The sequence below is a fragment of the Aspergillus homomorphus genome (assembly GCF_003184865.1).
Source record: "Aspergillus homomorphus CBS 101889 unplaced genomic scaffold BO97scaffold_4, whole genome shotgun sequence".
In the NCBI taxonomy this organism is placed as follows: domain Eukaryota; kingdom Fungi; phylum Ascomycota; class Eurotiomycetes; order Eurotiales; family Aspergillaceae; genus Aspergillus; species Aspergillus homomorphus.
Genome location: NW_020291890.1, coordinates 29064 through 51496, shown reverse-complemented (window position 1 = coordinate 51496; position 22433 = coordinate 29064). Strand labels below are relative to the sequence as shown.

The following is a 22433-nucleotide window of genomic DNA, read 5'->3' as shown; positions in this document are numbered from 1 at the left end:
AGGATGAGGATGAGGATGAGGATGAGGTCATGGTAATGAAATGAAGATGCAATGGTCACGATTGCGATGCGTTGGTTGGCTGTAATAATGAACAATGGTTTAGATATATATCTCAAGGAAATTGAAGAAGAAAGAGTGAAAGAATTGAAGGGGTAAAGGAAGAAGACAAGGGAAATTTTGACAAGAATATTAAGGGCGGGTGAGGATAAAGAAGGAACAGAGAATGAAACACTGAAAAGAGGCCAAGGCTTGAATCACAATAGCCATTCAGATAACAAGTAAGCATATGTATAATGTTTTTTTGGTTGGGTGCTAGGGGAAGGTGTAGGTGTCTACCACGTAAACGCTTCCTCCACGAAATCGACCACGGCACCCTTGCCGATCCGAGATCGGGCAGCTGCACGGACTTCATCGGCGAACGCACCAGGCCCACAGACGGAGACGACCGTGGCGCCGACGCGCTCGGGGATGACCTCGTCGAGAACGACGTCGGCCTTGCACCGACCCGGGAACATCTGCACGGTGGCACTGGGCGAGACGATCTCCCGAGAGGACTTGGGCTTCGAGACGAAGAGCTTGATCGTCAGGATATCGCGGCGGCCGGGCAGGCGGAGGATCTGGTCCATCCATTCTCGCACCCAGGCGAGATGCTCTGTGCTGCGGACGGACCAGATGAGATAGACCTTTTGCGTGGCGGCACGGCCTTCGGTGGAGCGAATGATCAGATCACGAACGGAAAGCATGTGATGCGTGATGCCAGCGCCGGCGGAGAAGAGCACCGCCGTGCCGTAGCTAGCCAAGTTACATGCATGAGAGGCATAGGGCCCTTCGATGAAGCCGGACGTGTGAAGGGTCTGTCTAGGAGACGCCAGGGCTTTGTTGTACAACTTGCGGGTCATACCTTGGCGAGCACCCACGATGAGGGACACCGATGTCGGTTGCTGGTGGGCTTTCATGTAGTTGTCCAGATCTGAAAGGGGCTGCTTCTCAAGGTCGGAGGCTCTGCCGGTCGTTGCTGAAGCTGTCACAGACTCGCTGGGTTCAACCCAGGCGACAGAAAAAGGATGCGACATCCAGAGAGCAACGCTCGGGATGTAGGCATACACATGGCTACCTGCGCCAACGTGAACGCGCTTGGGAAGCTGGAAAGTCACTCTGCAGGCATCGCCAGGGAGGGCTTCGACGGTCAGAGTCGTAGAGCCTTTACTAGGGGAGATATTCAGGTATGCAATTCGGCCGAGGCGAGCCAGCCGCTCAAGGAGCCACATTAAACCAATCGCGATAAGCCAAGGCTTCTGGGGGAGATTGTCGAGATCCAGGTGCATAATGACACCGATATATGCAAGGAGAGCACAAAGTTGGTGGATATGCAGGAAAGTCTCGTAGAAGGCATGTCGAATCGGAGACGGGGAGTGGAGACCGAGAATCACCATCGCGACGGTACCAACCAATCCCCAAGAGAAAAAGGGAGTATCACGTAGGCGTGCAAGCATGTCGGAGAAACTGACTTCGTCGCATGCATTGACCGCCCATGCAGCTGTGTGAACGACACTCTCGATGACAACAATACGACCAAGCCACCGGTGAAGCAGATTGTACGTATCGAAGCTGATGTGCAACAGGGGAATGAGCGGGTTGTTGCGGGCAGCAAGAAGAAAAAGAGGAACCATGTTGAGGACGGCCAGCGTCCCAGATCGACCGCGCAGCTCAGCGACAAGAGCCGCCTTGACGTTCACCTTGTAGTCAAGGATAACACAGTAGGCGATCTGACTAGCGAGATAAAGACCAACGAAAATGGTTTGGAATCTGGAAGGCACAGTGCCCACGTTGAGGGCCGACGAAATCTGAATCTCTCGATTGTGCCGCTTGCTTCCGAGGGGTGCATACAGGATATGCTTCTTGATGTTCGCCCAGGTCGATGATACCTCGACACTCCAGAAGGTCTGTTCTCGTCGGCTTGCCGTCAGAGATGTGATATGGCGAAGGTAAGAATGGCTGATTTGCGCGATTCGTCCGCAGAAGACAATAAATGCAAGGATGGTCAACGACGCGTAGATGATCTGTGTAAACAAATGATCTCGAGGTACATCAACTCCATTCAGACCCCTAGAGTATTCATAAATGTAAGTGGCATTGACGCCATAGCCCCGAGAGGCTATGTGCTGCCGTACACCATCCATTGGAGTAGCGATGGCCTGCACAGCACGTTGTAGGAGATCAGAACGGTGACAGGAGATGGAAGAGAGACAACCGGGTCCTGTGGGGTAGTGATTCCAGCGACCTTCCTAACAATAGCGCACGATCCGCTTGAAACAGGCCAATGGCTGCGTATAATGAAGAGAGCTTAATGGCAGGGAAACGGAAGGAATGTGGGGAAGAGCAAGGGACTTCCAGAGAATCTCGAGCGAACAAGGCCCCCAGCGAGAGCGACGGATGGTATAGGAGTATCGGCCAACTGTGAAGGCTGGTTTTGACACACGAAGATAGTGTTTGAAGCTTCACGAGTTGAACCTGGACCGAGCTTGTCTGGCGGGTTGTTTTATCAGGCAATCCTGATGATGACCTCTATTCCAAGGGATGGGCAAATGACCAAGATGTTGTCACGGGTGATGTCCTTTGGAGGAACCAAGGAATGTCGGGGACACCAGGGAAAAGAGCCAACTTGACGTTTGGGATCTACCCAGATTTAGTCTTAGAGGTTATGACCAGCGTCACGAGGGGTGAGCCAGCCTTCGGATATTACTCACCTCCAGCAGCCTACGTGCATAATATAAGGAAAGTAATGCGGCAAGGGGACGAAAGACGCACAGCGTCAAGAAAAAGAAGTCCAGCGGCTAAGAGAAGCGAAAGCTGCCGGCAAGAGCAGGTAAGTAACACAAAGAAGCGAGTGTTTATTGTTGTAAAGAGGACCAATTCCGCCTATTTCATGATAGATGATGTCCCGGGTGCAGGAGATGATCGGCAAGACCCAAGAGAGGCAGAGAAAGCTTGTACGTTTCAACACAGGGCACAATGGTCGATTGTTTGGAACACTGGACAATGGGTGAATGAACAGGCCGCTCGGTGAAAAAAGAACGACCAGCCAGCTGGCTAGGATAAGAAGAAGGCAAGAGTGTTAGTAGGAAGAATGGAAAAGAGTGAAAGAAGAGGGTTCGAAGAATACGAAAGGTAAGAGATGGAGCAAAAGTCACTTCTACATTGAGAGATGCACGGCGCAGAGAGATAACTCTTTAAGCGAAAGAAAAGTACCACATCAGGCAGCGGGCCGGGACTGCCATCAAGCTACAGACCGAAAGACCAATCGTCAGGGCCACAAACGCATTAGCAGGCAATAGTGGCGTGGTCCTCCTGAGGGGGATTCATCTTGAGCGCCAAGATAAACGTCTGCGCTCGGCCTTGAACCGGTTGGAAGAGCTCTGGAGCGCGATGAGGGCCCGACGATGGCATCGTCGTTTCTGATAGAGATGGGCAGGTCTCCAGGCTTGGCCGGAGTTTAGCGCTCTTGGCTCCAAGCAGCAGCCGCGGAGACGGGGCAATCTGCAGGCTTGCAGCAGGGGTAATCCGACCGAGGCGCAACGCTGACCACTGAACAGCCAGCCCCTGACCAGAACTACATCTGAAGAACTCCCACAGGTCCAAAGACGTGCATGTTGAGGTTTGGATATCTCGACTGAAAAGCTCGTATTGGTTTATCGCGACTTCTTTGCATGTTTCAAGTGCTGCAGTTCAAGCTGAAACGATTGCTCCATATTGGCCAGAGCGATGTTTGGCGGCCCACAGATGCCCACTGGCAGGGTCAAATTCAGCCACTGACTAAGAGTTATTGTGCATGCGAGCGGAGAGGGTCGAGAGTGGGAGGGAGGGGGACGGGGGAGGGGGGAGGGTGTAGCTACTAGCTGTTAGCGAAGAGTCTCGGTGAAACAAGCCTGCTGTCCGAACTGGTGGCGGAAATCTTTGACAAGAATATAATTAGTCGATGAATTGAAAGTGGAATGGGGGAAGGTAAGGTGGAAGAAGGGAAAGAGATAGAATTAGAGATACAGTCAGGGAAATTAGGCGGAGGCACATGGCGGTCACGGGTCCGAGACTAGGCCCGCCCTGTTTAATCTGTTAATCTATTTTCATATTATTTATGCTCGCTACCAGTTGTTCGGACACTTCGGACTCTGGCTATCTCGGAATAGTCTTCCTTCAGTCGGCCCTCCGTCCTTGAATTCTTGGAGTATTGGAGTTTGGTTAGTTCAAAAAACACAAATTCCAGATGAAAACAAAGTTAAAAAAAAATTCTCGGAACGAAAAAAAAAAAGTGGATGTGCGTTTACCCTTGGCATTCTACGTACCAGTTCTTTCGGCTCGACCAAAAGCCACATGGAAGTTCGATGCTCAATTAACAATGACAGGCAGTAGCTCATTAGCTTTTTATGCCATGCTTCCGGCGCCTAAAAAGGGAAGACGATTCCACGGATCTGAGACGCACTTAATAAATCCTGCGCGGCTGTCAGTGTGGTATGACGAGCTACGGCAAATATGACCTGACATATTAGCATCCTTCGCCTGTCGGTGTCGAAGCAGGGTTAACTTCCTTACCAGAGATAAAGAACTTGACTCGATGGCGCCTGCACATGTCAATTATCACCTATCGTGGTGCGCTCTTCTTCGCCGGTCTGGCTGCTTACCGTCATGGCGACTTCCCCTGAAACACAAGATCCGAATCCTACCTCGGGATCTAGGATGTCGGATGAAAGTCGAAGCACTTCCGTGGTCGAGTGTGAGGAAACAGTAGGACTTTCGCATGCTTGGGCTTGCTACCTTGCCGCCTTGCTTCAAGATTCGTCTCACCGTCTTGTGTCTCGCTGCCTTCGTCGCTTGATTGCTTGCGTACTTGGTTGAGCTAATTGGCTCTTGCTTGGTCGCTGCAGTGCTCTATAGAGTGGTATGCATCTCAGAGCGGTTGCCCCTACCATTTGCAGCGAGATACCTGCGCATTGTCAATAGCCTACGGCACCTGGGGTGATATTATGGTGCCGGTGCAGCACACCGACTGTAAACGGGTTCAGTCTGAGACACCTGCAATGTTTTCAGCAAGCTCGACAGCCAATGTTAGGATAAGTCTCACTGCAGCGGTTTCTCTGTTGAACTTAAGACTCTCTCAGCTCATGGCTGGGTATTGTGTATTATAAAAATTCATTGCATTCTTCCCATGCTTTGCTTGTCTTCTCATGCGGGGGCAGCATGACTAAGGTATCTACCGATCGGGTATGTTCAGAGCCCGATGCCCCGCATACGGCTATTGAATCCCCCTTCTGGTTGCCTGACGGCGTCCTCGTACTGTAATCTGTATTGCTGTCAATATCATCATCAACAAAGGCATCTATCCCCGGGCTCGATTGGGAAAGTAATTCACACCTAATGCATCACTGCTCGCCACAAACTTGGAGCTAGTATCTGCATGGGGATTTCTTTGTCTTTGTGAGCCTCAAATGTGATGCAGCAAATCTATGTGGAATTCCTATACTGGTACTTAGCAACGGCTCCTGGCTTCAGTGCAAGCTGAAAGTATATATCCGCTCCGAGACCTTTCGTAACAAGCATGGCAACAGCCATCAACATAGTTCCAACTCAATAAGGAATCATGACTACCTAGCCCCCTTAGTAACACTAGATTGAGGTTGCCTCTTTAGTACTAGTAGCTACTTGAACCATCATGATTCATTCGGCTTGAAACTCTTCATCTTGATGTACAAGGTCACTGCTGGGATAGAATACAGCGATGCGTATGGAGCGGGTAATACCACCATTGCCACTGAGGTACTGGAAAGCACTTTCCTTTCTCCGCGCCTCCTGTGCATCACAAATCATACTTTGGAATCGAGCATATGTGATTAGCGCAGCATTCATGTGGAGTACTGGCTGATGGCTTAGTGCATGCGTTTTGTCTGGGTGGCTGAACCTATTTTTACCTAGGTTGCCAGAGCCAGCAGTGTGGGGAAAGCACGAGCGCCTTGATGAAGCTCGAATCAGAAACCCGACGATAACATTGAAGCACGCCAGAGCTGCTGAACGCCCACCAAAACTTCTCGCCTAGTACAACTGACATCAAATCTCTTCGCTGATCAGCAAGCGTCTCAACAATCCCTTCCAGATCACACCATCTACAGTTCCCACACGCACTCATTACCTGCATGGTATCTCAAAGCCAAATCGCGACGCGTCGCTCCAATAGGCTAGTCTGCCAGCATTGCTAGGATGGAAATGCTGCTTTGAAATCTGTCTGGCCAACTGAGTATCTGAAGTGATCTTTGCACTTGAATGAGCGTTCCTCATGGAGCAAGACGAAGGATCTTCCCCGGTCGCGGGAACGCCAGGGTCGAGAGCGAAGGCTCGTTCAGACCAATTGATGAAACGCGTGTCAAGAGCTTGCTTGCACTGCAGGCAGCGTAAATCAAAATGTGATCTGTAGGTCGCCGTTTAACAAATTTACCATCTCAATCGCCTTTAATTCATCTCTTTTTGCTCTTCGATCCTGCCTACATTCATTTTATCTCCGTTCCATGGTCGCATGCATGTGAGAGCTGATTCCCATATATGGCTAACTCAATCGGGTTTATAGAGACAGCAGTGGCAGTCCTGGTGTGCCGCCCTGCCGGCGTTGTATTCGCGATAATCGCGAGTGTGTACTGGGAAGCTCCAACCGAGGCGGACGCCGCATTCGCAAAAACAAAATGCAGAATTTCACCCCGGACAGTATAACATCAGGCCGGAGACACTCTGTCATAGAAGCAGCAAGTCCCTCCAATCCAGAGAACCACCAGGCAACGGTTTCGGGATCGTACCCTGGTCCGCTCATGTTTGTTCCCCCAGACCCACCAACAGCGACTTCAATCTCCGTGGACGATGAAGACACGGCTTCGATCGGCTCCGTACCTCGGAATCCCTCTGACGCATGGCAGTGTTTGACTGGCATTGCGAAAAGAGGCGCGGATGGCCCCAGTCCGGAGTTCAGAGCCGAATCTCTTCGTACAAGCTCGAATGGCTTCACGGGATTCAGTGCACTCCAGAACGGCTCTGTGAGTGACTTTCAGCCAACAGATGGCATCAAAGCATACCGTCTTGTACAATCACGATCTCTAGATACAGGAACAGTATGGCAGCTAGTCCTTCGATATGCCGAGCACTTCCACCCGTACCTCCCATTGGTTCCACGGAAATACTTTGAGCGAAGCGCACTGGATACGTTCGCCAACAATGAGAAGCATCTCCTCACCGCGGTCCTGACTATTGCATCCAAGGACTTGGTAGAGCGACCGGAGATCCACGAGTACTGTTCTAAGTACATGCACGAATTGATATCTGGGATTGCCGCCGGCGCTGACTGCGACGTGGAGGCTGTAGAAGCGTTACTTCTTCTAGCAGAATGGGAACCCCAAGGCCTCCGACCCCGGATAGAGAAAGTTGGCCGTGGAGAGGAGGACCGGGCTGCTTGGATGCATGTTGGTCTTGCTCTGCGATCTGGCTATTTCCTCGGGCTGGACCGAACATCATTTCGAGGGGACTCATCCGGGGACACAGAGACGGAGGCTCGGAGGCGATTAGCATGGACCAGTTGCTATGTGTCAGATCGATTAATTTCTGTCCGCATCGGACGAGCTTTCTGGTCCCGAGGACCGGGGCCAATGACCGGTCTCGTCAGCCAGGATTTCCCGTCGCTTCAACCAGTTAACGAAGGTGATGAGGACTATGCAAGGATCTTCCAGGCCACACTGGACCTTACTCAACTCTATAACAATGTACATGATGTGCTATATTCCGGGATGCGAACGAGCAACCAGATGATGCTCATGGGCGACTACGTGAAGTACGTTGACGACTTTCGACTTGCAATCCTGCGATGGAAATCTCGTTGGGGCTCTTTACCGTGTAAGTCGAACCTCCCGTAGTCAGGCCTGGTTGCTAATCAGCAGCAGGCTCTACGCCGATGAAGGTCACACTGCAGCTGTCTTACGAATACTTGAGACTTTACACCAACGCCTTTGCTTTTCAGGCAGCTATTTCTCAATCCTTGGTCTCCAAGTTGAAGAACGACGACCAGTCCCAAAGAGAGTACTTGCGGGCAACCTTTAACAACGTAGCTTCGATGCAGGATGCTCGATTTATTTACGAGTCAGTGGATGCTGCCAAAGCTTACCTGACTATACTTGTCGACGTGGTCCACCCGGAGAAACATCTCCACTTCATGCCGCTGCGATTCTACCTATATGGGATCTATGCTGCGGTGTTTCTGTACAAGGTAAAATCCCGGAACTCTTCAAAATGCATTGATTTGGCACTGATCTGCTTCCTGCTAGGCCCGCTCGTTCGGTGTCATGATGTTCTCCGAAGAGATGAAGGTGCGAGATCTTGTCACTCGGACAACGCAAGTTTTGAGGCGAGCCAGTGCCGGGCCTGACGATATTGGGTCACGGTATTCGCGGCTTCTCGAGCTCTTATGGCAACAAAAATCGATTCCAGCTGCTTCGCCAGCAGGAACGCACCAAGAAAGTGAGATCTTGATGCAAAACAATAGCAGCACACTGCCGCACCAGACATCCAACCCCAACGATCATGTGCACTTTAGCCCTGCGAACGACTTTTCATGGCTTGATCTCGAGGCTGTTGGGGACTTTGTCTCAGGCGACCAGATGTCGGGAACGAACACGCTCCCACTAATCACATTCCAGAACCCTGATCTATTCACTACAGGACAGGATCGACCCCAGACATGGCAGGTACCGACATGGTCGGGCGACATGAGCAGTAACCTTCTGTTTTAGAAGAATCGAGGATTGCCGAATGGCAGCGAGTGTGATTGCAAGGCGGGAATGATTTGACGCGAAATGGGCATTATTGACGCAATGGAGGCCAGGGCACCGGGGTATATTTCCGTATTGGGCCTGTACGGGCCGTATCAACCAGCTTTACGACTTACACACAGGCTTGACCACCGCCGCCCGTCCGTTTCCTTCACCCCCACTGTTCAATGCGGGGTCGTGGGGGGAAAAGCATTGAGTCGGATTTGCGCCGACCTGAGGGGAACATGGCTATTGAGATTCCTGTGGTCGATGATCGTTCGGTCATCGCATCCTCAAACTCGTCGTCTGTTTACCCTCACGTAATTACCAATCCTGTTGTCCAAGTCCAATCGCTCCAATCCCTATCAACACACCCAGGCTACCGCCATCTTTCCAAACGATGGCTCAGTTAAACGATATCCGCGGCCGACTGGCACTGATCACTGGCGCCTCTGGAGGGTGAGCTCGCAATGAATACTTATAGCTTCATTCTCCATGCTGACCATGGCCTTGCGCCAACAGGATTGGAGCAGCCTGCGCACAACAACTGGCTGCGCGCCAAGTCCATTTGGCTTTGACATATTCGTCTAACCTGACTTCCATTACATCTCTCAAGGATGACCTGAAATCAAAATACCCTGCGCTCCGCATTACTATACATCAGGTGGACGTTGTCTCTGCCGAGCAAATTGAGGCGATGTTCGCGCAGATTGACGAGCAGCACGGTCAACGACCCGACATCCTCGTCTCAAATGCCGGCCACGGCAAGCGATTCCCTCAGATCTGGGATATTTCACTCGAGGAATTCGACTACACACTAAACGTCAATCTGCGCGCTTCATTCATTCTCTCAAAAGGAGTGGTCGAGCACATGAAGAATCAGCGATGGGGTCGGATTGTGTTCATGTCCTCCATTGCCGGCTACGGAGGAGGGATCAATGGTTGCCGTATGTTATCTTGGTTGTCTGCTTGTAACATGTGCTGGCAGCTTACTAATTTCGGATGATGGACTACAGATTATGCCGCCTCGAAGGCTGGTATGACCGGTATGATGAGGAATCTCTCCACTCGACTGGCCGGGTACAATATCAGCGTGAACGATGTGGCACCCGCTATTATCGGAGACACAGGGATGATCCCTAACGCCGAATCCGTTCCCGAGATCGCCGCAAGTATCCCCCTTGGACGGGTCGGGACTCCAGAGGAGGTTGCGAATGTGGTGACTATGCTTGTGACGACAGGTTACATGACGGGCCAAAGTTTGTTGATCGCAGGCGGGTTGAAATAGGCCGTGATGCCTCCGGGAGAGGTCAATTTTTTTTTGTTCTAGTATCACGAAGTGTTGAAAGCTCAACAATTAAAGGGCCGCGAGGCGCATCAGTACTGATCATTAGAGTAACTTTGCTCGGCATGTAGATTGAGGAAGTGGTTATTGCTATTGTTGTTGTCCGCCCGGGCCCGACCCTTGCGTCAACCCAAGGCGGATTACTGCCGGGCGGTGAGCGGGAAACCTACCAGAAGCACACTAGTGCTAGGGCTAACATACCCTAGGCGGGTGCCAAGCGCGAAAAAGCGCACCACAACGAGCGAGCCTCGCGATCTCAAGTTCGAGCGGCCGACGACAGAAAAGCGACAAAACTTCTCACCCGACATCGAAGGACCACCCGCTCGGCAACCACATCAAGATGGTGAGTGCTATATTCGAGTCCGTTGCTGTTGTTGGAATCGGAGCAGAGGATTTTATCGCGAGAATTACGGTCTCCATGATTTTCAACCACCATTGTACCGGAAATCTTCGATCCTGTGTGCCCATGTCCCCCGAATGAAGGCCTATATCCAATTTTCTCGACCCCTGCTGTCACAACCACCAAATGGACCACCTATCTTTCCCGTTACGAATTCTGCTCCGGAGGAAAACAAATGGCGTGCTAGGAGGATTTTGATATGTTGAGGGCTTATGCTGATGTTGGGTTTTTTTTTCCGTCGCCATCAGGTCCGTTACGCTGCTCAGGATATCCCGGCTGCTAAGAGCGCCCGCGCTCGCGGCTCTTACCTCCGTGTCAGCTTCAAGAACACCCGTGAGACCGCTCAGGCCATCAACGGCATGAAGCTGCAGCGTGCCCTTACCTTCCTCACCAACGTTACCGAGAAGGCTGAGGCCGTCCCTATGCGCCGGTACGCTGGCAGCACCGGCCGCTGCGCTCAGGGTGAGTGCCACATTCAATTTTACCCCACATGGAATGGATCGCGGAATGGAACACAACGGAGGAATCGGAAACCAATTTGGGAGCGTGGCCGTCGAAGTGAAGGGCATATGAGAGCGGCCTGGGGGGACAGATTGAAATCCTGGGATCAGCAACAATCTCTGAACGAAGACAACTAACAGTCTTCATTCTACAGGCAAGCAGTGGGGTGTCAGCAAGGCTCGCTGGCCCGTCAAGTCCGCCGAGTTCCTCATCGACCTCCTGAAGAACGCTGAGGCCAACGCCGACACCAAGGGTCTCGACACCGGCAACCTTGTTGTCAAGCACATCCAGGTCAACCAGGCTCCCAAGGGCCGCAGACGTACCTACCGTGCTCACGGTCGTGTATGTTGAATCCTCGAACCATGAAATCTCTTGGTCACCAGTGGCTGACATACTCTTGATTAGATCAACCCTTACATGACCAACCCCTGCCACATCGAGCTTATCCTTACTGAGGGTGAGGAGGTCGTCCAGAAGGGTCCCGCTGTCCAGCGTGAGGTCCGCCTCAGCTCCAGACAGCGTGGCGCTCAGATCCGCCGTGCTCTCATCGAGGCATAAGCGGTTCATGGGTGTCGGGGGAAGTGAAGTGGTCAGAATCTGAATGGGAATGCCGGAGTTCGCTGTTGTACGGAAACCTTTACCTGGTCACGGAAGGAATACAAAAGAAATTATTACTTTTTTGACAAATGGAAAAAATTCGAAACCAACGGGCGAGACCATCTACCAGTGTCACAATTGAGACAGTTGATCTCTATCCACCTCCCACCGGTTCCTTCCCTAGGAGTTCATTGTTCTGTCCCGACAGGCTTTGCAAGGGCTTGTGATGGTAGAACAAGAGTCGAGGATTCTCTCTTTGACAACCCGAAGGAATGGATGAAATGGGTCGACACGGCTGGTTCGGACATTCTCATAATTCAGAACACTTTGAGCGCTGATTTCATGAAATGGATACGGAATTTATTTTTTTTCATGAAGTAAAAGTTGGGGTATCTCCAGATCGTGTCTTTAGTAGTAGTAATGTACAGTACCTGCAGCAGAGACATCGAAACAGGCTGCAACTGCGCCACAGAGCCATTGGACCTACAAGCGATGGCTAGATCCATCATCCTTGAACTCCAGGCTCTCGCAGAGTGCCGAAGACCGTTGATGCCTGCCTGACACGCCAAGAGTGGCTGTGTTCCCCGACCAGTGAGTATCCTCCACCTCCGCCTAATGCGATCACCCGACAACCGACTCGCATGCCCATGACGACAGGAAGCAAAGCATATCACAACAGACACGCATACGTAGTTGTATCCGGTGGGTCGCGCTGGTGAAGCTCCTGCGCATTACTGGGTCGTCCGTGGTCGCAAGCAGGCGCCATCATTCGCCGATGGGGCCAAACCGCGGCGGAAACCATACTTAGGCATAGGCAGAGAGAGCGGGAGAGAACGAGAGGAAGATCTCGGTTCCCCAGGTCATTCTCGACCTGTCCAAGACCAAGCTTGCGTGTTGCCGACAAAGCGTCCTCGCCACAGCAGATTGGGTTCTGATCTCATCCTCACACATCTTCACAACGAGGAAGGTTTCGGGGGGATGAGTGGGAGTAAAAGAATACGACCTGCCGCTCGCCGCCGTTCGGTCGGTCCGCCGCTTTTGCTAACGTTGCTTGCTTTTCCCTCTCCAGTTACTGCGGCGCCTAGTCAACGAAACTACTACTAACTACAAGTCAACCTTTTTTTTTGTTGGTCTGCTTCTTACCTCCCCCCCCCCTCCCTTTCTTTGCTTGCTTCTCAGATTGTTCTTGTCTATATCCTTCTCTTCTTCCCTATCATACCATTCATACTCTCTCATCACTTTGGCATTGTACGGCGATCATGAAGCGCATCTTCAACTCTTTCAGCAAGCGTAGCAGTGAGTGGTTTTCTTATCGCGATCATGCCAGTATCAGTCCCTTATGCCCTGCTGTCTGACAGGCCCCACGCGCGACAGTCCCCCCTCTTTTCCCGATGACTCGCCCGAGGGAATCATCCTGCGAGAAGTGGTTTGTTTAGCCCCTTATTCCTCATTCAGATCGTACCAAGCTAATTATACTGCGTTGTGCTTCAGACTGCTTTCTGCGAAGAAGGCGCCAACAGTGTCGTACGTCGTTTTCCTTTCCTTGTCTCTCGATCGCCACGCCCATAAGTTTCGCGTGTCTCACCTGCGACCAAAGACTCATGCTATGTGTCCAGGGAAATGAGTACGTCCATCTTCCAGGGATTGTCGAGAATGCAGAATCCAGCCCCAACGCAGCGCGCGAAGCCGCACTGCTCATTCGCAATATCTTGTCGGAGCCGTCGAAGCACCCCGGTCATGTGCAGTACAACGCAATCATGCTGATTCGCATCCTCGTCGATAACCCGGGCCATACGTTTTCGCGAAACCTTGACGCCAAGTTCGTCGCGACGGTGAAGGATCTACTCAAACAGGGGAGGGACCACCGCGTCCACAGCTTGTTGTGGGAAACTTTGGATGCTTTGGAGGTGCAGCGATCGTGGGATGAGGATCTCACGCTTCTCCTGCAGATGTGGAGCAGAGAAAAGGGGAAGAGCAATGGTCGGCCTAACGGGTTAAGTGTGAGTATACTATTGGTGATGTAATCTCCTTGCTGCGCTGATGACAGGACCGCTTTCAGGCCAGCCGGAGTTCATCGCAGGTGCGGGTGCCACAAGCGAGTCAGAACCATTTCGCTCCTTCGCGACAGCGGGACACGCTACCACGGCCCGAAGAGCTTGCTGAGCGGATTTCCGAGGCGAAGACTTCGGCGAAATTGCTCACGCAGTTTGTCCAATCGACTCCTCCGACCGAATTGCTGGAGAATGAACTCATCCTCGAATTTTCCGACCGATGTCGTACGGCGTCTCGCGTTATTCAGAACTATATTCACGCGACGAACCCCGCGCCTGATGAGGATACGCTGTTAACACTTATCCAAACAAATGACGAACTCACTGTGGCTCTGTCGAATCACCAGCATGCCCTCCTTCGGGCGCGTAGATCGATGGGCCAGAGCGGTAGCCCGTCCCCAGCAACATCATCGTCCAACGAAGCCGCTGCGTCTGGTGCTGTGCAAATGCACGCACCACCTCCAGTACCCCCTCGGCAGCCGCAACGTACTATGTTTCCGTCTTCTGCGTCGGCGCCAATGATGCCCGGTGCCGCAGGCCCTTCGGGGTCAAATGCCAACAATGGCGGTTGGCACGAGCAGCGATCGGGGAATAGTAATGGGGAACAAGATCCGTTTGCAGACCGCCACACCACTACTGCAGGCCCCTCGACGTATGGCGAGCCGAGGACAGACGGACCGAGCAGCGACTGGTGGACCGAAGCGCAGCAGCGGCCAGGCCAGCATTCATGATTTCTCCCTTCCTTTCCCTTCTTCCTTCCCTCACTTGTGTGTTTTTATGATGTAGCGATACCTCGATACGATACCTCTCTGCGGAACAGTGTTAGATTGAGTTTACTATTCTTATTTGCCTTTCTTTTACTATTGGTGCATTGTGGGTCGTATAACGCCAGCCCTGACCCTCGCAGGGGCAGCCGCCATGGACAGGAGCCTGGCTCGGATATTGCAATGCTCGTTCCGAATAGATGAACTTGCTGCATTCAAAGCCTCGGTTCCAGCAGGGGTGGAAATGCTTGATGGATCTTCTTTGGCTGATCGGGGTCTTAGCTCGAACCGGCAGCGCCAGCCGCCGTCACCGGGCTGGAAATGCCCTGGCTGGATATCTTCCCAAGTTCCTACAGGCGAGGGGGGGGCACAGCAAACCAAGGCCAGGAAATTTAGGAGGATCCGCTGGAGAGGGAGAGCGTGTGGAATAAAAATCGGTGTCTGGCTGGGCAAGGCGCGGAATTAATGTAGGTGAAACCCTAACTGTGCCAAGCATCCCGAGCTCACTGCTAATAAGTCGCATCTCCACAGCTGTTTCACGCCCATCTACGTGAAACCAGTCGGCGCTTGGGATCATACCGATCTGGTGCGTGCGACCGCTGCACGCCCATCGGTCTATGGCCACTGGCGTGTCTGGATTAGTGACCTGTCAATCTATCGTGCCATATTCCGGTGGAGAGGCACCCTGTCATTAATTCTTCAAGGGTTCGGATGGTTCTGTCTAGATGCAAGAACCGTTTCACGGCCGACCTCCGAACGAAGCTGCCCCAGTTGGCCCCTGCACCGTTTCCCTGGTATATAGGATGGCGAGCATCGCTACTCTGCTCGAAACTTCTCATCTTTCTCTACACGCAGGCTTGTCTGTTCGCTTCGTCCTTCTCTTCGACATTCTTTTTTCTTCTGTCCGGTCTGTGACCATCTCATTCCTTTAAACCATCCACTCTTTAAAACATCAGGTATACTGGTATACCCGGATCCTTCGCTACATTCTTTCTATTTACCCAATCAACACCAATTCAAAATGAAGCAAACCGGCTCTATCCTCGCCCTCGCTGGACTTGTGTCCATGGTCAACGGTCACGGTTTCGTGACCAGCCCCCAGCCCCGTATGCCTGGATCTGCCATGGAGAAGGCTTGTGGCCAGCAGGTGTACAACAACCAGAAGGCCGACAACTACGGCAACATCCAGGGTGAATTGCAGATCACCAATGGCCAGAACGACTACGACGCCGAGGCCTGTGATATCTGGCTCTGCAAGGGTTACAAGTACGCCGACAACACTGCCAACGTTCAGTCCTACAAGCCCGGTGAGACCGTTGACTTCAAGGTCGATATCCGCGCTCCTCACACCGGTACTGCCAACGTCTCCGTGGTCGACACTGCCACCAACACCCTGCTCAGCCAGCCCCTGGTCTACTGGAGCGTCTACGCTTCCACCGCTACTGGTGTGACCGCCAACGAGACCAGCTTCAGCATCACCATGCCCGAGGACTTGGGCGACAAGTGTAACGAGGCTGGTGCCTGTGTTCTCCAGTGGTGGTGGGACGCCCGCTCCATTGACCAGACCTACGAGTCTTGCGTTGATTTCACCATGAGCGGTTCTTCTTCTTCTGATTCCTCTTCCTCTTCCCCTTCCTCCGCTGCCGCGGCTGTCTCCACCAGCGCTGCTGAGACCACCACTGCGGCCAGCGTCGCCGTCACCTCCCCCGCTGCTGCCAACAACATCGCCTCCTCCGGCCCCACCACCCTGGCCACCAGCGTGAAGCAGACTGCTACTGCCGCTGCCGACTCCAGCTCCAGCGCCACCAGCGTCTCCTTCCCCACCGACGGTACCGCCGAGGAGCAGCTCACCTTTATTGCCAGCGTCTTCAAGGCTCTCCTCAACTACGCCAACTAAATATTGGTCTGGGATGATGCGGGGTGTACCTTGTACATGTGTATGTTAGGATAGAGGTGGATAGCAGCTAGATTGCCTGTCTATTCTTATTAGATCTTCTTTGTTAAGACTAGCTACTTTATTAAAATTATTCAGTTCTTCCAAAGCATGACTCGTCTTCATTAAGTAGTTTCCACTGAGTTCACATTAGCAAATACCTTTGGCTCGTAGAAGTGATGGTAATCGAACAACGGTCGCTAGGCAAGACCCCGAACCCTTCTTAGGTCTTTCGAGGTCCTCGGGTCTCAGGGTTGTGCAGCTGGTCATGCGGCCTGACTTGAGGAACTTGCTGAATCTATTGCATCCGTTTGAACTACCTCTCCGAGACACCCAGTAAAAATATTAGAAAGATTATCGGGTGGTGAAAAATTGAATAACTTTTTCTTTGACAGTTCTCACAGTATCGCCTCCGTTGATACCTTGAGGATCTACCGTAGCCACCCGGTACCAGGGCAGCCATGGTAAAGTCAAACCTGGACATCGCGTTAATGAAGACCTGAGAAACTCACATCGCGTTAATGAAATGCTGGGAATTTCCGCGAATCCCCACACTGTCTATCACGATTTGTGTATGCTCGTACCTTAAAAATGGATCTAATCTCGTTCCACGTCGTCATACGCGGAGTTTAAGCCTACAGGCGTGAATGAAAACACAGCGAAGCTCTCAACAAACCGGGGCCATAAATATCCTCATCTTTTCGCCTTCGTCTTTCTGTCTTTTTTCTGTAACACCTTCGCTTAATACTCTTGATCGTGATACTGTGTTATCGATCTTCGTCTGGTGTTATTGGCACCTATTCTTCTTCTATCCTCGTCCATTCGTTGGAAGATACAGTCGATACTATCCAATCACTCACCTTATCTGTTTCGTATCAAGTCATCGCGAGAAGTGTAAGCCAACAACTCACTCGTTTATTCTTCTTCGTTTGTCTTCGTCGAACGGTGCACTAACCCACAAACAGGATGAGTTCTGTGCAGGAATCCGCCCAGGGCCCGGGCAATCCGCCTGCTGCTCCGCGCCCTCAGGTCCAGGCCAACCAACCTCAGCAGGCTCGCCGTGCCCAGGCTGCCGGGACTCGTCGTGACGCGACCCAGCAGACCGGTACCTCCCCGTGAGTGTCTCCGCTTTCTTTCACTGTTTTGCATTTTTCATTATTCTAATGTGTAACACGCTCCAGTCCCGCGAAGAGAGTCCGCTCGAACGCACAGGCAAACGCAAGTGCTCAGCCTGTGACTGGCCAGCCAAATATTGGAAATCCGGCGATCGTGAATAACCGGGCTACTGTCAATAACCGACCTACTGTCAACAACAATAATGTCAGGCCTAGTGCCAACCAGGCAGGCGTCAATCAGCCAGGCCTCAACCAGCCAGTCGTCAACCAGCTCGAAGCAACCCCGCCCCCCGGCGTCTCGCGCTTCCTACCAACCTACCAGCCGGTCTTCAACAACCAACAGTTCACAATCCTCATCTGGGTAGGCGTGCAGCACACAGCCTTCTTCGTGGACCTAGAGCAGATCCGCCCGTACAGCAATCAACTGTACGCCTGGATGGTCAGCGCGAAAAGGCAGGGCACGCGGCTCATGACCCTCCGGGACGAAGACCCCGCCACCTTCAGCAACTTCATCAAATGGACCGGAGACCGCGTCCTCTTCGACGGCCTCTGGCTCCCCGACCTGGCCCCCGTTTTCAAACTGTGGCATTTCGCAGAACGCCACACCTGCCCCGAGCTGAAGAGCGACCTGTTGCTGTACCTGCAGAGCTGGCTGGGCGGGAACCGCGCCCCGATCCCGCTGAGCACCATCCAATACGTCTATGCTTCCTCGCGGCCTGGTTCCATGATGCGTAAGATGGTCGCCGAGGTTAATGCGTGGCGGCTTGGCTGTGTGGAGTTTCGTGGTACGAAGACGGTCGCGCCTCGTGAGTATATTGAGGATCTCGCTGAGGGGTTGTTGGCCGTGCGTACGGTTTGTCCTGTTACGGGGTTGGCGGGCGATTTTGCTACGCGTTATTTGCAGGTTCAGGCGGAGGGTGCTCAGGCAGGAAATGCTCAGGCTGGAGGTGTCCAGGCTCAGGGTGCTCAGGCTGGAGGTCCTCATGCCGGAGGCGCCCAGGCGCAAGGTGCCCAGCAGAATGCAGCATAGAGAGTCAGAGCAGTATCAAGCTTTTTGCTTTCAGGCCTGCTGCTGAGGAAGGTGGTGTTGCATGGTGAAGTGGATTGGCGTGCCGGAAATGCATGGTAGATTGCCAGGTGAATTTGTTTCGTGCGATGAAATTTCTTTGTTATTTGTCACTTGCTTAAGACTGCGTTGAGACTCTTTGTTTCCTTGCGACTGCGGTATTGATTTCGATGGAGGAAATCTGGGAATTGCTCGAGAATGTGTTGCGAAGCTTTGTCGTCTGAATGGTTTTTCTGCGTTTGTGGTTGCTTTGCATGCGAGATTGTGCTGTTCGATCTGAATTAGACTGTTTAGATCAGAGAGAATTAAGTCATGCCAGTTACTACTTTAAGTAAGTCATGCAGACGCATTGAGATGTAGCTGTATTTAGCCGGGAGATATAAGAAAGTGTAGGCTGAGCATGTTCTTCACTTGAAGTAACTATAGATTACATTGCCGGCTGCACGGCCCCTAACAGCTGAGTCAGGGTCCAGGTTCGCTAACCGGATCTGGACTAGTTCCCGCTTGATAAGAAGATCAAGCAGATTGATAAGTATCTTGTCCCCAACCATCACCACCACCCCCTTTTCGCCTCAACAAAAATGGAAGAAACACACCGGCACGGCGCCTCGGTGCCCCTTTCTCACCTACCTCCTCACTCCCACATCCCACACGATGCCTCGATTGCCTGCAATGCGGCCACCACCACCGCACTGGAGCTCTCGGCGCCGCACCGGCGAGTCAGCATCGGCAGCGACGAGGAAAGCCAGCCGCCGCCGCGGTACACGCTCGCGAATGACCCATTCCAGCTAGCCTCAAAGCTGAAGACGCCCGAGGAGATCGAACAGATCCAACCGCAGGCCAACATCGCGCGCAAACGCGGGTCCGGACCCACAAACCAAAACCGGAGCTGCCTGGCCTCGACGGGCGGCAGCGGACGGGGGGGCCCGCACCGGGCGCTGGCGCACAGCCTAGTGTCGAAGCAACTGCAGGGGTTCTACCAGACGCAGAACGAGAACATCGAGCGGATGCTGAAGCCGGTGGAGGAACACGTGCGGGCGGCGCGCGAGACCAACAATAGCAACCAGCTGAAATACCGGATCGCGGTGTACGGCAGCTTCGCGGCCAACGTGGTGCTGTGCGTGCTGCAGCTGTACGGGGCGATCTCGTCGCGGTCGCTGTCGCTGTTCACCACCATGGCCGACGCCATCTTCGACCCCATGTCCAACCTGACGCTGCTGCTGTCCAACAAGGCCGTCAACCGCGTCGATGCCCGCAAGTTCCCCGCCGGAAAGGCCCGCATCGAGACCGCCGGCAACATCTGCTTCTGTTTCCTCATGTCTGCCGTCTCGTTCATCCTCATTGCCTTCTCGGTGCGCGAGCTGGTGGAGGGCTCCGAGTCGGAGACCGCCTCGTTCCATCTCCCCTCTGTCGTCGCCGTCATCGTCGCCTTCTGCACGAAGTTCGCCCTGTTCCTGTACTGCTTCGCGCTCAAGGACCAGTACAGCCAGGTCCGCATCCTATGGGAGGACCACCGCAATGATCTATTCATCAATGGCTTCGGTATCTTGACGTCCGTCGGTGGAAGTAAGCTCCGCTGGTGGATTGACCCGGCCGGCGCCATTCTGCTGTCCGTGCTGGTCTCGGCCCTGTGGTTGCATACCGCCTACCATGAGTTCCAGCTGTTGATTGGCGTGACGGCTGAGACGAAGATGCAGCAGCTGATTACGTATATTTGTATGCCTTCCCCTTTCAACCCAGGTGTTTCAGCTTCTTATCCTCTGCGTTGTTTCCATCCTACCTTAAATTACGTCCCGTCTGCTAACCAGACAAAGCAATGACCCACTCCCCGCTGATCACCGCTATCGACACCGTCCGCGCCTACACCTCTGGGCCCCGTCTTGTCGTCGAAGTCGACATCGTGATGGACCCCGATGACTCCCTGCGTGCCACCCACGACGTGGCCGAGGAACTGCAGACGAAGCTCGAATCTCTGCCTGATGTGGAGAGAGCGTATGTGCATGTGGACTACGAGACGACGCACAAGCCGGAGCATTTCCTGAAGAAGGAGCTTTAAGTTGGTGCTTTCTTTGATGTGCGGGGGTGTGTGTGTGTTGGGGACTCGAAACAGACCACCAGGACGGATTTATGCTATCAGTGCCGCTTGGAAGGGCCACATTGTACCGTACCTGATATGACTTAATGTCTGGACAACTTATGTCTGGAAGTATAGAATAATCTAGCTGAATAATCACGTCGTTCATCTACCCCTTACCCAGCGATATCACCGCGTCTGCAGTCTAAGAGCAGGCTCAGTAAGATCAACAAACACGCTACACAAGCTCGCCCATCACGACCTGGCTCTATCCTCCAGCACGGGCTGCATCAGAAAGTCATCGAACGCCAATTCCTCGGCAGTCGGCCGCTCCTCCGGCTTCCAGCGGAATATCCTTTGCAAGAAATGCAAAAAGAGAACATGATCGTCTCCAGAAAACTGCCGCTCTCGTATAGCCAGCGTCTGCTCCGGAATGGGCACAGTCCCCTTCCAAGTACCTGCAAGAATCAGCATCACCATGGCGCACAAATACTAACAGGTAGTACAATACACACCATCCTGATCCCAAAATCGACGACACTTTTCACTGCGCGTCAGAAACTCTGGAGAAGGAGGACCCATCAACGACACCATCTCCGCAAGATGCTGATCATCATTGAGAACCCTATCCTTTTTTGCGAAAAACAGGTGGCCCCCCTCCACGAGATCCCAAACCTAAGGCCAAATTAGCCGCAATGTATGTACACCTCGAAGGACGAGACACCAAGTGATGAGACCGCACAATCCAGTTCGCGTAATCGTACTCACCATAGCACCGATCGACCAGACATCTACTTTCGAGTCCCATTCCATGTCCAAAATCACTTCCGGAGCCCGATAGATACCCGGCATGATATCCCCTTTAAGCCTCCCACCCCCCACACGCGCCTCCCCAAAGTCAGTGAGAACAGGCATACCGGTACTGACCGGCATTGGTCGGGAGTAGTAAATGTTGCGATCAGCCAACACTTTCCGAGCGATAGGCCTCGCTATCTCATCTTCTTCTATCTGCGGCAGGATCGAAGGATCCTCGATCCCGAAGAGCACGTTGTTAGACGAGATGTCTGCAAAGTCTTAGGTATCTATTTTCCTCAAACACGTCACGTTGGGCAGGGTGCCTACCGGTGTGAATGACGTTGTTATCATGCAAAAAAGCCAGCCCGATCAGAATAAGCTGGGTGCCCCTCTGAACAAGATCCTTCGGGAGCAGACCGTCCGGTCGGAGGTCGCGAAACTCCGTAAAACTCATGCCCAGGGGCTGGTAGACCAGGCATGTGTGCTTCCCGTGCGGGCCGGCGACCTCGAACGAGTCAAGGACTAGGCGAACAAGCCTTTTCCCCGTATGATCGGGGCAGTCCTTCAGGTGCTCTGAGATCATGATCTCATTGCTCGGCCGTTGATCCCGTACACAGACTTTGAGGGTGTAGTAGCCGTGGTCTCTGTAGCGTAATTAGTCATGCGACATGCTCTCATGAACTCAAGAAGGCGATCTTGGCGCTCACTCAAGGTTCCGGCATAACCAGGCTGTGGAAGAAGTACCAAACCCGAGCTTGGAGACTACTTGATACTTGCCGGCAAACACCTCACCAATATCAACGGGATAGTATCGTTCAGCAACATAGAAAGGGAGTTGCTCTTCCTCTATCTTCTCACTTGGGTCCAATTTCACGAACCCCGAGGTAGGAAAGTCGCGCGGACGAAGGGGTGGGACTGAAGCCATAGATCTTAAGATCATACCACGGGAAGGGGGAGTGACAGT

General features: G+C 52.8%; 9 protein-coding genes across 9 annotated transcripts; 7 read left to right on the top strand and 2 right to left on the bottom strand.

Moving 5' to 3' along the window:
• Positions 1 to 181: 181 nt before the first annotated feature.
• On the bottom strand, positions 182 to 2433 carry BO97DRAFT_173610 (ferric reductase family protein). The gene has a single exon (XM_025690324.1). The coding sequence runs from the start codon at positions 2178 to 2180 to the stop codon at positions 333 to 335; it is 1848 nt and encodes a 615-aa protein (XP_025554866.1). The 5' UTR covers positions 2181 to 2433; the 3' UTR covers positions 182 to 332.
• Positions 2434 to 6118: 3685 nt separating this feature from the next.
• BO97DRAFT_173565 (Zn(II)2Cys6 transcription factor) lies at positions 6119 to 9019 on the top strand. Its single transcript, XM_025690322.1, has 4 exons — positions 6119 to 6456; positions 6611 to 7917; positions 7965 to 8287; positions 8346 to 9019. The coding sequence occupies exons 1-4, from the start codon at positions 6323 to 6325 to the stop codon at positions 8808 to 8810; spliced, it is 2229 nt and encodes a 742-aa protein (XP_025554865.1). The 5' UTR covers positions 6119 to 6322; the 3' UTR covers positions 8811 to 9019.
• BO97DRAFT_173579 (SDR family NAD(P)-dependent oxidoreductase) lies at positions 8908 to 10127 on the top strand. The gene is made up of 3 exons (XM_025690323.1): positions 8908 to 9287; positions 9351 to 9775; positions 9845 to 10127. The coding sequence occupies exons 1-3, from the start codon at positions 9229 to 9231 to the stop codon at positions 10114 to 10116; spliced, it is 756 nt and encodes a 251-aa protein (XP_025554864.1). The 5' UTR covers positions 8908 to 9228; the 3' UTR covers positions 10117 to 10127.
• Positions 10128 to 10433: 306 nt separating this feature from the next.
• rpl17 (60S ribosomal protein uL22) lies at positions 10434 to 12054 on the top strand. The gene is made up of 4 exons (XM_025694643.1): positions 10434 to 10516; positions 10822 to 11035; positions 11229 to 11416; positions 11480 to 12054. Exons 1-4 carry the CDS (start codon positions 10514 to 10516, stop codon positions 11630 to 11632), a joined length of 558 nt encoding a protein of 185 aa, XP_025554863.1. The 5' UTR covers positions 10434 to 10513; the 3' UTR covers positions 11633 to 12054.
• Positions 12055 to 12930: 876 nt separating this feature from the next.
• On the top strand, positions 12931 to 14453 carry BO97DRAFT_411020 (GAT-like domain-containing protein; the record flags this gene model as incomplete). Its single annotated transcript, XM_025696162.1, has 5 exons — positions 12931 to 12967; positions 13030 to 13097; positions 13163 to 13195; positions 13288 to 13671; positions 13719 to 14453. 5 exons carry the CDS (start codon positions 12931 to 12933, stop codon positions 14451 to 14453), a joined length of 1257 nt encoding a protein of 418 aa, XP_025554862.1.
• Positions 14454 to 15416: 963 nt separating this feature from the next.
• On the top strand, positions 15417 to 16406 carry BO97DRAFT_173392 (lytic polysaccharide monooxygenase). Its single transcript, XM_025690321.1, has one exon. The coding sequence runs from the start codon at positions 15508 to 15510 to the stop codon at positions 16381 to 16383; it is 876 nt and encodes a 291-aa protein (XP_025554861.1). The 5' UTR covers positions 15417 to 15507; the 3' UTR covers positions 16384 to 16406.
• A 979-nt stretch (positions 16407 to 17385) lies between these two features.
• On the top strand, positions 17386 to 18575 carry BO97DRAFT_458575 (uncharacterized protein; the record flags this gene model as incomplete). Its single annotated transcript, XM_025699235.1, has 2 exons — positions 17386 to 17534; positions 17601 to 18575. The coding sequence occupies 2 exons, from the start codon at positions 17386 to 17388 to the stop codon at positions 18562 to 18564; spliced, it is 1113 nt and encodes a 370-aa protein (XP_025554860.1). The 3' UTR covers positions 18565 to 18575.
• A 593-nt stretch (positions 18576 to 19168) lies between these two features.
• BO97DRAFT_383346 (cation diffusion facilitator family transporter) lies at positions 19169 to 20791 on the top strand. The gene is made up of 2 exons (XM_025693353.1): positions 19169 to 20316; positions 20415 to 20791. Exons 1-2 carry the CDS (start codon positions 19182 to 19184, stop codon positions 20654 to 20656), a joined length of 1377 nt encoding a protein of 458 aa, XP_025554859.1. The 5' UTR covers positions 19169 to 19181; the 3' UTR covers positions 20657 to 20791.
• A 138-nt stretch (positions 20792 to 20929) lies between these two features.
• On the bottom strand, positions 20930 to 22394 carry BO97DRAFT_337589 (CMGC/CLK protein kinase; the record flags this gene model as incomplete). Its single annotated transcript, XM_025691499.1, has 5 exons — positions 20930 to 21132; positions 21190 to 21349; positions 21443 to 21738; positions 21797 to 22113; positions 22177 to 22394. 5 exons carry the CDS (start codon positions 22392 to 22394, stop codon positions 20930 to 20932), a joined length of 1194 nt encoding a protein of 397 aa, XP_025554858.1.
• Positions 22395 to 22433: the final 39 nt, after the last annotated feature.